The sequence below is a fragment of the Peromyscus leucopus genome, chromosome 18 (assembly GCF_004664715.2).
Source record: "Peromyscus leucopus breed LL Stock chromosome 18, UCI_PerLeu_2.1, whole genome shotgun sequence".
Classification (NCBI taxonomy): Eukaryota; Metazoa; Chordata; class Mammalia; order Rodentia; family Cricetidae; genus Peromyscus; species Peromyscus leucopus.
The window spans coordinates 22007477-22021637 of NC_051078.1; the positions used below are offsets into that span (position 1 = coordinate 22007477).

The 14161-nt window shown below is 36.6% G+C and overlaps 1 protein-coding gene across 9 annotated transcripts in view; it reads right to left on the minus strand.

Annotated features, from left to right (window-relative positions):
• Ppp1r12a (protein phosphatase 1 regulatory subunit 12A) overlaps nucleotides 1–14161 on the minus strand; it is a 109324-nt gene that overhangs the window by 4249 nt on the left and 90914 nt on the right. For 7 of the 9 annotated variants that reach the window (XM_028873035.2, XM_028873032.2, XM_037196782.1 and 4 more), the window contains 7 exons: nucleotides 12840–12964; nucleotides 11147–11212; nucleotides 8559–8575; nucleotides 7301–7436; nucleotides 6513–6617; nucleotides 4112–4159; nucleotides 1406–1456 (listed from right to left, as the gene is read on the minus strand). In XM_028873035.2, the coding sequence (XP_028728868.1) occupies nucleotides 1406–1456; nucleotides 4112–4159; nucleotides 6513–6617; nucleotides 7301–7436; nucleotides 8559–8575; nucleotides 11147–11212; nucleotides 12840–12964 (548 nt within the window). Of the gene's footprint in view, nucleotides 1–1405; nucleotides 1457–2187; nucleotides 2219–4111; nucleotides 4160–6512; nucleotides 6618–7300; nucleotides 7437–8558; nucleotides 8576–11146; nucleotides 11213–12839; nucleotides 12965–14161 lie in introns of all 9 variants that reach the window. The other 2 variants (XM_037196781.1, XM_037196780.1) reach the window with 1 other exon arrangement.

Sequence of the window (14161 nt, forward strand, 5' to 3'; positions counted from 1 at the left end):
CTCCCTCAGAGGTTCAGTTTGGTTTATGTGGTGCAGGTTCTGCAGAAGTCAGAACATAAAGAAATAGAAATAAAAAATAAGAAAATACTCAAAAGTACAATAAAAACATAGAGAATCACAGAAAATGAACCCAGAAATGAAATCTTAAAGGAACACTCCAGTGCATTTGGAAAGGCAAACAATTTATTCCTAGAATTCCATGTCAAGCTAAGCAATATATTAACAAAACTCAAGAGATTCTACTTTTCAAAGCTACTTAAAAATAAGGGTCTAATTACAAACTAATTCAGTAAAATGTATTAAAACTTGAAATTCTAATTTCATGGGCATAATTCTGATATGGGAAAGATATCTTATAAAAGACAATGTGGTGACTGTTAATCAATTAACTACACCATTTTATCCCTTCAGTGTCCAACATTCCAAATAAAAACTTACTACACAGGTAATGTAGAGACTGATGCCTCTGTCTGTCACAATCTCAGGTCACTATTTTCCTCTGTTAATACTGAAGACTAAATGTAGGACTTCTAGGGCTGGCAAATCCTCTACAACTGCATTATGTCCCCAGCCTCAATAACTTCTACTTTTAAACAAGATTTCATTTTTTCTGTTCCCTTCTATAGTTTACCATGAAAGAAATAGTGAACTACATATAGAAATGTAAACCTCACTTACATAACTATTTAATTTTAATACTTGAATATCAGAAGTACCATACAAATTAATTAGCAGTCCCATAGTTCCAAGATGAAGTAGCTTTATCCCAGGCAGAGGCAGGTAGATCTCTGTGCACTCAAGGCCAGCATGGTCTACATGTAGAGCAAGATCCAGGAGAGCCAGGGCTACATAGTGAGATGAGACCCTGTCTTCTTGAAAACACAAAACAAACTAAACCCATGGTCACACAGATGGCCTGGGCAATCTCAGTGGGTCAGATAACAAAACAAAGAAACTGAATGTAAGAAGGGAGCCTGCAGGGAGAAGAGGGGGTAGAGGCTTGAGGGGGGAGTGAAGTTAGAAGAAGGTGGCAGATGAGAGTAACCAGAATGAATTATACACAGGTATAAAACTCTTGAGAAAAAATTAATAGAAATTATAATATGGAAATGACTTTGGCCTGGCAAGATGCCTTCAGGCCTGAGTTCTAGCTCGAGTTCAATCCCCAGGATGCACATGGTGGAAGGGAAGAAGGGGTTCCCCAAAGGTCCTCTGTCCTCAACACTCATGCACGGCACTGCACCCGTCCAAATGTAAACACAAAATAAACAAACCAATAAAGGAAAAATGTGACAAAATGTTCCAGGATTATTTCCTCTTCTAGATTACTAAAGAGAAACATGATATAGAGAACTCACAAATTGGGTCATCAGAATTGAGAACATGAACAGCATGGCTTACTTACTTTGAGCTCTTCTTCCATTTCAGATATTCTTCTTTCTAGAGCTCTTCGTTCCTAGATCAATTTAAGGCATCAATAATTATTTGATTATATTCCCACTATCTTTTATATTGTGAAATAGTGATACTTCAGCATTAAAGATAAAATCAAGAGCAGTGAACACAAAGATGTGAGGCCAGTGCTGTGTAAGGAGCTTTCCAGAACTGGGAAACAAACTGAAGATCTTCTAAAATTACTTTCCATAAGCTCTTTCTTTAAAGTTCTGTTTTTCTAGTAAGATGTTACACAACATATTCAAATGATTATTGTTTTTTAGTTCTGATAAAACTGAGGGACAGAGTAAGGCAATGGTCAAGGCTGAGGACTATACAGAAGAGAACACACGCACACACAAAGATGCAATTAAACACAGTGTCAGGAGCAGAGAGGCAAGAAGCAAACGTGCCGAAAATACGTGTACTTCACAATCCCCAAGGACTCCTGAGAAACTCCTGTCCCCTACTCACAAGGCTTACTGTGAATTAGTTACGCAGTTCTCTTTACAGCTTTAGCTCTACAAATTTAGTCAGAGTTTGATACTGTGTGCTGCATTAATGCGGTGAATATAGGAGAGCAATTACAGCATTTACTTTAAACTTAGTTCCAAGAGTGGCAGGCAAAGCCAGCATACAACATATTACTGCAGTGTACTGTTTTATTTTCCCTTATCTGATAAGCATTTCTAGAGTGTTATACACAAAGCAAGCAGCAGTCATTGATGAACTGTAAAACTGGTTAGGTCATACCGCCCAGAAGATACTGACTCTTGCCGGTCACCTTTCAGATACAAACCATTGACATTTAGTTTAACAACACTGAAACCATTTCAATGACATTCCTCCCCAGATTAACAATTAAATGTTAATATTTAGTAGTACAATTACTGTAAATGTCAATGTGTTTAGAGCAGGTGCTTTTCAACAGAGGGACGGAAGCCCACTTACAGACTTATAAGTACCATGTTAGATTCATATAGTATCAACATGCTTAAAAATGATTATAGACATGTTACTACTTTATAATAGGCCTTCCTTCTAGCTAAAAACACAACCATGACAAATTCACATAAACCACTGTACTTCTCATATTTGATCCTTACAACTTTGTGGAATATATATGTATACACACATACACATACACACACACACAAAATCAATTCTGGACTGATAGGTAATACTCTCATGAACCTCAATTTTACTAGGTGTCTTCAAGATTTTAAGTCAATTATAGGGTAATACAAGAACACTATTCCCAATTGCCTGATCCTAATAGCCCCAAAAAACTGTTACTTGTCAAACTGAAAACCATGAACTATTTAGTACAGTGTCTGCCTTATACATTGAGAACACCAAATTAGTGTTAACACTTCTTAACCTTAATCTGTAATACTAATTTAACTTCAATCTACAGTCTATTAAACAGGAACACATTAGCTACCTTGTGATTTATCTGCATTTGATGAGCAGAAACAAGATTGCCTGAGAAGAACAGAATATAAAGGTGTGTGTACCACTACGACAGGCACTAAATTAGCAACTATCTACACTTGATAATATCACTGATGATTTTGCTTTCTTCTTGTGCTAATATTTGTGTAATAAGCACCGCCTTCATAAAAAATATTCTTCAAGCCGGGCGGTGGTGGCGCACGCCTTTAATCCCAGCACTCGGGAGGCAGAGCCAGGTGGATCTCTGTGAGTTCGAGGCCAGCCTGGACTACCCAGTGAGTTCCAGGAAAAGGCGCAAAGCTACATAGAGAAACCCTGTCTCGAAAAACCAAAAACCAAAAAAAAAAAAAAAAAAAAAAAAAAAAAAATCTTCAAAAGTGTTGTTGTGAAACAAATATAAACTTTACTTTATTCTACTATGTTTCCCATATCAATAATTTATACAAGTACAAGAACTGATCTTAGTAATTCTACATGTCTTGGGGATAAAATTCAGTGTTACATATTGTAAGATATATAGCAGTATGAAGAACATGCAATAATATTAAATTTAATAAAATATGTGATTCTGAACTTTTAGCAATTACTAGTTACTAATCTTTAAAAATGCCTCCAAATACTAATTTTAAAATTTGGTGAAATCATAATAAAAGAGGAATTACTGTAGAGAACAACTCAATAAATAACAGACATTAACAGCCTATAGTTTATTTTCTTTTACTCTTTTTTTGTTTTTGGTGAAAAGTCAAATTGGTAACTAAAAAAAGTTGGAAAAGTGCTTCCACATCAACTGTTTATTCTGTTTATTGTTTGTTTATTCTTTGACCTCAAGATTGATCACAGTAACCATGATGCATGTTCTTCTCCTCTACACCTTGTAAGTCTAGCTACTGCTCAGATGTGCTACATTCTAAAGGTTTTCTTCCTACATCTGGATCACTGTTACATTCTCAAGTTTTCAGACTAAACTGACAGATGTACTCCTACTGCCATGTCTAGATTCCTGAGTAATAATAGTAATTGGAGAGAAATACAAGTAAAATACTACAACCAACGTAAATATTGTAGGACAAAAGAAAATGATGTAAGGGTTTCCAATATCAACATTTCTTCTTGCTTGCAATACCATACTACATACAGTCCATAGAAACAAAACAAACCCCCCCTGCTTATCCAAACAATACAAAGGGAATGGTACTAACTGAGTAAGATGGACACTTACCCTTTTTTCCATCTCCAATAGTGACCTATCAGCAAACCTTTCTTGTCTCTGTAAAAAAGAAATTAAAAAAGCAGATGTAAATGCAATTAATGATGAGGGAATAGAACGTAACTCTCCTTGGTAGATGTTACAAAAAGAAACAATTTTCAGGCGGCGTAATACAATACAGGTGGTATAAAAGGCAAATTTCAATAAAGAAATAAAAATAAAAACAGGATATGTGTTGAAATGATAGACAAAAGTGATGTTTAAGAGTGGAATGGTCTTTATAGCTCTCATTTTATATATCTTCATTTTTTCCTTACCAGTTCTAGTTTGAGGGTGAAAACGCGCAACTAAAACAGCAGGAAAAACATCCTAGCCTTCCCTCAGATGCTCACTTTCTTGTTGAGCCATCAGCAAGGGCTCAACTGACTGGCCAGACTCCAGCACCCTGAATGAAGTAGGCTTCTGAACAGGTTGAACGCTTTTGTATGAAGCAGGCAGACAGCGCCTCAGCAGGACACTCAGAAGACAATCAGGAGGAGTCTGTATGTATTCATGGCTGTAGAAAAATCCCTTTCTTTTCTTTCAGACCCAGTCCTAAGCACACTTTCGACTACTGATCCCCCATGGCTCCTCCACGGCATCCTTCTATAAGCTGTGCAGTGACCTTACACAGGGCCATGTTCAGCTAGTCACATTCCAGCAGATCTATACTGGAGAGTAATGGACTACTGTCACGTCTCTGCTACAGGAAAACGAGGTGGCGAAGGGACACAGAAAAGGAAGGGCACAGAGATTGAGTTCAGCAGAGAACACACAGCTTAGCTTAGTCACCATGTAACAGAGCGCCACACAGGTGAACAGTGAATGCCAACTTTGCTGAGAAAACGTGACCAAATCCCGGGACAAAACAATGTCCAGTGTCCTTGTTTTATGCTCGCAGGCCCGGTCAGTTATTTATGCAACCTGAAGGTCATGCCAGTTATTTTGACACCGTCAAATAAAGCATGCTCTTGTCTGCCTTACTTCTCTGTTTATCTTCACAACAAACTCCCAGCAACAACTGCGTCTTTTTACTTTTTAACACTATGGTTCACCTGACTCTGCAATTCAGCACACCATCTGCTGTGCATAGACAAGTGCTTCGTGATACAGCAGTAGTTAGAAGGGGAAGGGGAAAGATCCGCTAACAAGAGTTCCACACGGAAAATAAACTTTTAGAAATAAAAAGTAGGCATAAAAACTGGCTAAGAAAGAAGCATGTACAGTTCTTTCAAGTTGGACTCTAGTAGCTGTTCAACAAGTTTGTTTTCTTAAGAGTTGGTGTGATCCTCAGAGTCCATTTTCTTGTTTGCTTGTTTGAAATGATGAGGCAAAGGAGGAGGAGATACACCTATTTCTATTTCTCAAAAATAGTGTTCCATGGGAAAAGACCTTGGGAGACAATTCCAAGTTCCTAGGTAAATTCTGAGCTTTGTCATTGCTAAGCTGTTCCACAGAAAGAAGTTATAAAGGAGTAAACATTATCATCCTCCAGCACTATTACATCAAGTACCTATATGTGTGTGTATGTGTGTGTGTGTGTGTGTGTGAGAGAGAGAGAGAGAGAGACAGACAGGGACAGACAGACAGACACATACACACAGAGACACGGGTATGAGCGCCCTCGGAGGTCAGGACAAGGTGTCAGATCTCCTGGAATTGGAGTTACAGGCAAATGTGACACACATGGGCATCAGGAACTGAACGACTTAAGTCCTCTAGATCAGCAGGAGGTACTCAATTGCTGAGCCAGGCCCTCAAATCACTTTTATTTGAACAAAAGGAACTGTTCATGACACATACAAAATTACTCTTTAAATTAAAAAATAAAAAACACCTTTATACACACACACACACACACACACACACACACACACACACACACACACACACATATATATATGAGTGTTTTCCCTACATGTATGTCTTTGTACCATGTGCCTGAGGTGCACACGTAGGTCAGAAGAAGATGACATCAGATCCCCTGGGACTGGAGTATAGACCATTGTAAGCCACTGTGTGGATGCTGGGAATCAAACCTGAAGTCTTGGGAAGCCATCTGCATTTGGGAGATGTAGCTCAGTCTTGTATGTGCAAAACTTTAGGGTTCGATTTTCTGCACCATAAAAAGCTCTTGAATTCTTTCCATGACTATAATTCTGTATTTTTATATTCCAGAAATCAGTATTTAGTTAACTGTTAATTATGTTGATTCCTTTTTATCACTAAATAAAGCATTATAATTAACCAAACATATGTTCAGAAGTAATGTTTCAGAAAAATTAGATGTAAACTTTTAGATATACTAAGATATACTAGATATACTAAGTCACCCCTGCTATCTTGAGACTAACAAAGAGAAAAGGATACAAACCTGGGTAGCCTTTTCCAACTGCAACTTTAGATCCGTTAGTTCCATATTTGTATCATGTAGCTGTGCCTTTAACTTTTCATTTTCAGCTAAAATTTGTTCATAAAGCTGGAAAAGTTAAGGAAGAACAGATTACTTTCGTGGCTCTCCTAAAGAGATCTCAATGACTACAATATTAAAGTGGAAAAATTAATGTAAATGTGTTATACTCTGACAATATATTTTAATTATTTAAATAGAAACAAGTCACTTAGAAGTAACTTGCAAGTTTGAGGTCAGTCTGTGCTAAATATAAATAGTAAGGCTCTGTCTAAAGAATAAATGCAAAGATAATGAAACAAAATATGTCTATGTACATATGCATACTTCTTTCCTTCTGAATGGCCCTTTCCAACTCATTCCAGCAACAGACAGAGACAACACATATAAAGCCCTGGGTACTTTCCTTCTCTCTCTAAGACATGGTTATTCACATGTTACCTAACAATGGTTGTCAGAAACTAATAATAAAATAAGGCATTTCAAAATACTGATTTAGGCTGGGTGTGCGGTGGCACATGCCTTTAATCCCAGTAGTTGCAGAGGCAGGTGGATCTCTGTGAGTTTGAAGGCAGACTGGTCTACAGAGCAAGTTTCAGGACAGTCAGGGATACTACTCAAAAAACAAACAAACAAAAAAACCGAACCAAACACAAAGCCCCTGATTTCTTTATAAGCAAGTTTTACAGAATAGTATTAATATATATGCACATTATATATGTAAATCAATACAAACTAGAGAGCCCAGATACCTTTTTGAAGTCAGTTGAGTCCTCCTTCTCTAGCCTGCTACTATAAGGTTTTCTTTCTTCTAAGTAACTGTATGAACTAGAGCGACCCAGCAAGGAGTCATATCGATCACTTGATGACGTGGAACTGCTGTCATACCTTCAAAAGACAAGTTGAAAACAAAAACTTTATTATAGGCTTCCACAAATTATGTTAGCACACACTGAGTACAGAGCACCTTGATATTCCCAAACAGTAAGTAATAGTCTAAGTTGTTATTGATTTTTGTGATATATAATAAACAAGAAGTTATTCTTAATTTTTGTATCTAAAAGTCAAAGCTAGTTTCATATTATGCTAAATTATTTAAGGGTTTAAACCTTTTTATAATTTATTATGTTGTAACACTTTATAACATATGATTCATTATCATCCAACTGGTGGCACTGTTCCTTTTTTTGGTGATATACAGTAGTGTTTAGAATCTGTAGCATCTTATATTTGATGGAATAATGAATTAATTTTCTAAGTGTCCATAATGGTTTGTCTTTAAACAGGAAGTGTGTGTTATCAGTAACTTGTGAATTCCTTGGTTATTTGGTTCTGAATTCAGGTTACCTCTTCTGATAAGTGCTATTGCTTTACATTTCAATTCAACAGAATCATCAGCATATAAAATTTATTTTTAGTCTCACAAGGACCATGATCAACAGTTGTGGGCAAGGGAAATGGATAAAGATTAGAATTAAGGACTGAGTGATTTTGAGCTGAGATGATGAGAAAAAAACATCTCAACTCATCCATTTTCTTTCCCTTTTCTTTTTTTCCAAGACAGAGTTTCTCTGTGTAACAGTCTTGGCTGTTCTAGAACTTGATTTGTAGACCAGGCTGGCCTCGAACTCACAGAGATTCATCTGCCTCTGCCCCCCAAGTGCTGGGATTAAAGGCGTGCGCCACCACTGTTCACCATCTTAATTAATTTTTAAAAAAGTATGTATTTTCAAAAATCATTTTGTGTGTGTGTGTGTGTGTGTGTGTGCGTGTGCCACAGCACGCACGCACACCCCACTCTGGGTCCTGCGGACTGACTCGGTGTCAGGCTTGGCAGCAAACCCTTCACCAGCTGAGCCAGCCACTCTGCCAGCCTAGGTCATCTACAGTTTCACAGATTTTTATTGCCCGTTTAATACTATAAATCCAAAAAATTCCTAAGTATCCAGCAACATATTCCTTATCAAAGGTAAAAATGGAGAAAAAAATCAGGAAAAAAGTTAAACATACCTAGAAACAGAATCCGTCTAGAAAGTAAAAACAAAAAACAAAATGCATATTAAATAATATCCTTTCATTACAACAATGATGTTCACACTATTAACCAAACTTATTCATTATTCATGCTTTTCACTTTAGTATGGTCATTTTTAGGGAATTGTAGAATACAGAATCACTATTTTTGCATGTATAAAACCATACAATATCATTTTGAAACATTTTCTGTTGACTTCCTGCAAAACTGAGCATATATTATTATTTAAATAGTTAAGAAAAATAAAAAGGACTAAGAAAAATACCCATTACTCATTATCACTCAGAGGAGAACGTGACATAAGAAAGTTTACTGTGTGACACCTCAAAACAACCACTTTGCCCGTCCTTGTTTTTGAAGACATTAGGATGAGGCAGACAAATGGCCATCACGTTTCTATAGAACAGTATACGTACAGTTTATCTAAAATTCTAAAAACAGCTTCATATTCTGTCTAGATTGAGCAATTAACCGATAAGAAATATGATTATTTCCAGCATGTGGCAGGCTACATTGAGTTCCCCTAACTCTTCTTATCATGAAATGGTTAACAGGATAAATCATCATCAACTGGGATTAATGTAAATTCTTTTGGTGAGATGGTATTTAGTTCTCCCCTTCTACTATCACTTTATCTACAATTTTCTGTAAAATAATTATTCAGAATTGGTTTGTTAAGAATCTTGGGTTTGGATATTTGTAACTTTTACATGTTCTAGAATTACTGTGTTTCTTCAGAACTGTTTAATCTTTTTTAGACTAACAAGGGTTTACTAATACTAAAGCCTGTTCAATTTTCTTTGCAAAATTAATTTTGTCCTTGTTCCTAGTACTTAATATATTTATTTTATTGACTTAACTCTACAGTTTTATAGAAATCTAACTATCAAGAAGACTTAAAATTTAAAGATTAAATTCTGTAAAACAATCAGACACCTAAAATATGTATATGCCACATTTATTATCAGTTTTGTTCACTGACCCTACCAGTCAGAAATCACTCAAATTCTATTTGTCTTTAAGAATCATGGTGTTGCCATTATTTCTTAAAGCTAAACTTTGACCCCCCCAAGCTCCATAAAGTTTACTTTCTAAATAATTTTAAATCAAAATTTAAATTATTTCAATGATGTATAATAAATAGTGTTACATATGCTCACAATGCTATGAGATCCAACACACAAACAACCACCTCTCTCTTCCTATCTCCTCTCAGTCCTGGTGAGCATAATCTGACATTCTGTTTCAAGAGTCTGACACTGTTAGATACCTGAATCAGGGCAAACATAGTATCTGTCCTTCTGTGTCTTGCTTACTTCATTTAGCATTCCCTTGCTCTCTAGTTACACTTTTTCCAAAATTAAAATACCCTTTACATCTTTTTAAGTAATAAGTTCACGTAAATGTCTACAGTTTATAAACGTCTACACTTTCCCATCCATTCATCCAATCCCTAGACAGTATCTTAACTATTCTGTAGTATAATACCCATACAAATACAATAGGAACTTATGCACATACATTTAGTTTCCTGTTTTCAATGTTTTCTTTTACAAGCAATGTTACAATGTATTATTCTCTATAGATTTATCTTTACATACTTCATTTACATCATTGCGAATAAATATCTAGAAGTGGAAATAATAAAGTTAAAAACCTGAATAATTTCTTAATGCTTCTGATATGTACTTTTTAATTAAAATTTTAGGATGATGATGATGAAAAGGATGCTGTATAGTGTCTTTGGGGTACATACTTGAGGACAAGCCTTGGGAGTTGGTTCTCTCCTTCTGCCAATGTGGGCTCTAAGGATCAAACTTAGGTCCCCAGGCCTAAATGGCAAGTGAGTTTACCTGCTCAACTCCTCAGCTCAGTATTAATTTTCTCATTGGCCGCTATCTACCTACTTAGCTAAAGATCAAAAGGATCTTTTGAGTCAAAATAGGTATACTTGGACCTAGAAGCAAGTCCACAGTTACCTAGTACATGTGAAAAGAGTCTTTACATGTTTTATTACTCTGGACAGCCAGTAGAGGAGCTGTAAAAACAGCCAGGGGAAGAGGAAGCTGCAACTGTACCATGGGGAGGTGTCTTTTCAGAAGACCCTTGATGACGTGGTGTGATTAAGGTATGATTAAATCAATTCTAAAAACATGTAACAAAGTCAGAGGCATATTTTCTTTAGATCACAACTTTGTCAACTTCAGGAATAAAACCTGAGTTTATGACTTCTAGATTTCTGCCACTTAGAGTACCTTCCAGTATTTTCCTTTGGTCAATATATGCTTACACTTCTTTATTTCACTTTTTCACTCCTTCCTTTTACACTTGCTCAACTCTGTACCACTCAGTGTATGGTGTGATCAATTCTGACAGGCGCTGTACCCTCCTCCTATCACCTCTAAAACACTCTAGGCCAGTTCAGCCCACCCAGACCTGAAGCAGTCATCACCCACACCAACCGCAGTGTGAGTGTGCGGTAACTATTTGGAATGAACAAATACAGTTGAGCATGGTTAAAGGTAATTTCCAAGGGCACTCAGTGCGGGATAATGTCATTTACCTGGGTTTCCTTCTTATTGGAACCATCTTCTGTATCCGACAGCCGTTCTTGCTCGTTTTCTTCACTCTAAAGCACAGTGTCAAATCGAGTTATAAAAAACAGACACAAATGCTGAACACTTGATACTTTTGACTTTTTGAAGTTAAAATGATTTCTGCAGAATATACCATGAAACTTTTATGTATGTTCAAACTTTTCAATATTAAAAATTTTAAAGGAAACAAAATACATTTGCTTCCCCCTTTTTCCTTATCATTTATGCATTATTTCCCAACTTTCAAAAGTTATTTTTATTTTTAATCTATTTTTAATAGTTTTTGTCTGTACTTCAGGAGCTGTAAGTTACATTTCTGATATAGGACTGCTTTAAGGAAAGTTTATATTTTCCTAATTTCTTTATTTTATTTATTTTTTTTTGTTTTACGAACCTTAAGTTCTATGTGGATATTATATCTAAGTTTCCTTAAAACAAAACAAACAAAAAAGCCACATACATCCTTGATTACTCAATTGTACATGCAAGCATTTGGACATATTGGACAATGTAAAAACGTTAAAAAAGTATTCAACCTCATTTAACATGTTCTTATAATCTATGATACTGTCCTCATAGCCCCTTATGTATTTTAGATTGTATATGCCAATATTATTTGTACTACATGTAATCATACTTTTAATATAAAATAAAATGAAGATAACTAAGCCTCCAAAATTAAAAGGTAAGTTTTTTTTTTTTTTTTAAATTTGACTGGAATACATTGTTTATAGGAAAAGTAAACTGAAAATAAAAGTTCTGAAAAGATACATTATAAATAAATTTATGAGAAGAAAGTTTCTTCCCTTTAGAAGGTGGTTTTTTTTTTTTTTTTTGTTTTTTTTGTTTTGTTTTTCGAGACAGGGTTTCTCTGTGTAGTTTTGGTGCCTGTCCTGGGTCTTGCTCTGTAGACCAGGCTGGCCTCAAACTCACAGAGATCTGCCTGCCTTTGCCTCCCGAGTGTAACCTTTTGTTTTTTTCAATGGAGGAATGTATACAATTTAGAGATTCAAATATTTTATAGAATGAAAGCATTGCTACATAACAGTACAGATGTAATTTAAAGACAGAATACAGCTGTACTCAAATGAGCTTACTAGTTGACTTTGAAAGCGAGGATGATAAAGAAAGAATATGGGGACTTTGTATCATCATCATCATTTTTTTTTTTTTTTTTTGAATTTCAGGGCTGAGGACTGAACCCAGGGCCTTGTGCTCGCTAGGCAAGCACTCTACCACTGAGCTAAATCCCCACCCCCTGCATCGTCATTTTTATGCTGTCAAGCTATATATTTATTAATAATGTTTCTGGATAAACATCATACTTCAGTAAAAAGGTTTTCTGGATTGAGGTTGTACCTCACCAATAAGGTATTTGTTTGCCTAGAACGTATGTTGCCCCAATTTGACTAACCTCAGCTTTATGAAGAAATTACTAAAAAATGTTAAAAACAGAAAAACTGTACCAAGAAGCTACATTTATTCAGGTTTTTATATATGTGCATGCGCGCGCACATTTGGTGACTGTTTATAAAATATTTAAAATTTAATGATTGGACTGATGATCTAAAACATATATACTTTCAGGGATGTAAGAATCTGAGCAAGTACTTCCGGGAAGGTTAAGTATACTATCAAGTGTTTTGAACAGGTTCTCACATCTTGTTGTGTCCAAAAGGAAACTCCAGTAGACCGTCTTTTCTCTCTAGGCCGCCGTCGCTCTCTGATTGATTTAGCCTGTGATTTATCTTCACCTTCTTTTTCCTCTTCTTTTTTCTCTCCCTCTATTATGGATTACATAAACCACATGATTGCGATTTATGCTGACAATGTTTGTACAAGCATATGTCCAAAAGATTCTAGGGCTGGCTAGATGCTTCAGTGGGTAAACACAATTGCTGCCACACCAGGGGACACACACAGTGGAAGCAAAGAACAGATTCTGACAAGGTGTCTTCCGACTTCCACAGGTGTGCCATTATTCTTACCCTCATACATAGGTCCTCGCCCAGCACATACAAAATAATAAATGTTAAAAAAAAAAAAAAGCCACACCCCAATTCTAAGTCAGTCTCTTTTGTGAGGCCTCCATTCCTCCAATTACAAGCAGGTTTTGCCTTCATCAGCACTCGTGTGTATCTGGTATAAGCATACATTTCAATCTCCCAATACGACACACTTATGGTCATGAGAACAAATTATTTCTACTTTCTTGCTATCCAAAATAAAAACATAAAAGAAGACATAATATTTTCAAGTAGGAAAGAATGGAACTGATGGAAGAGCAGGGCTGCAGTTATTGATGTGTGGTAGCAAGTCATCCCCCAAACTAGCCACGTGAGAGGGTGAGAGGGTGGGATAGATAGGTGGTGGGAGCCCGCATCAGCTGCTGTTCCACCACACTCTCCTAGGACTTCAGAGCCACTCCACCTCCTTCTAAGGGCAAACTCTCCTTCTGAAGACTACAGCTAGCTTTCATCAAAACCAAATCAACATAAACATGACTTCTGTTTCCTCTTGCAAGAATACAGGGGCCTTTGAATGTGCTGAAAATGCAGACACACATGGAACACGACTGATTACATTGTTTATTTCTGTTCAGTAAATCAGTTTAAGATGTTCTTCTTAGGGGGAGGGGCTTGGACCTGCCTCAACTGAATGTACCAGGCCCTGCTGACTCCCCAGGGGAAACCTTGCTTATCTGAGGAGGGAATGGGGGCATGGGTTGTGGGATGTGTGTGTGTGTGTGTGTCTGGGGAGCAGGAGGAGGGAAGAGGGGAGGGAATGGGGGCATGGGTTGTGGTGTGTGTTTGTGTGTGTGTGTGTGTGTGTGTGTGTGTGTGTGTGTGTCTGGGGAGCAGGAGGAAGGAAGAGGGGGACCTGTGGTTGGTATGTAAAATAAATAAAAAATTTCTTAATTAAGAAAAGATGTTCTTTAGTTGCACTATTATTGAGGGAAACCTGCTCAAAGGATTACTTGA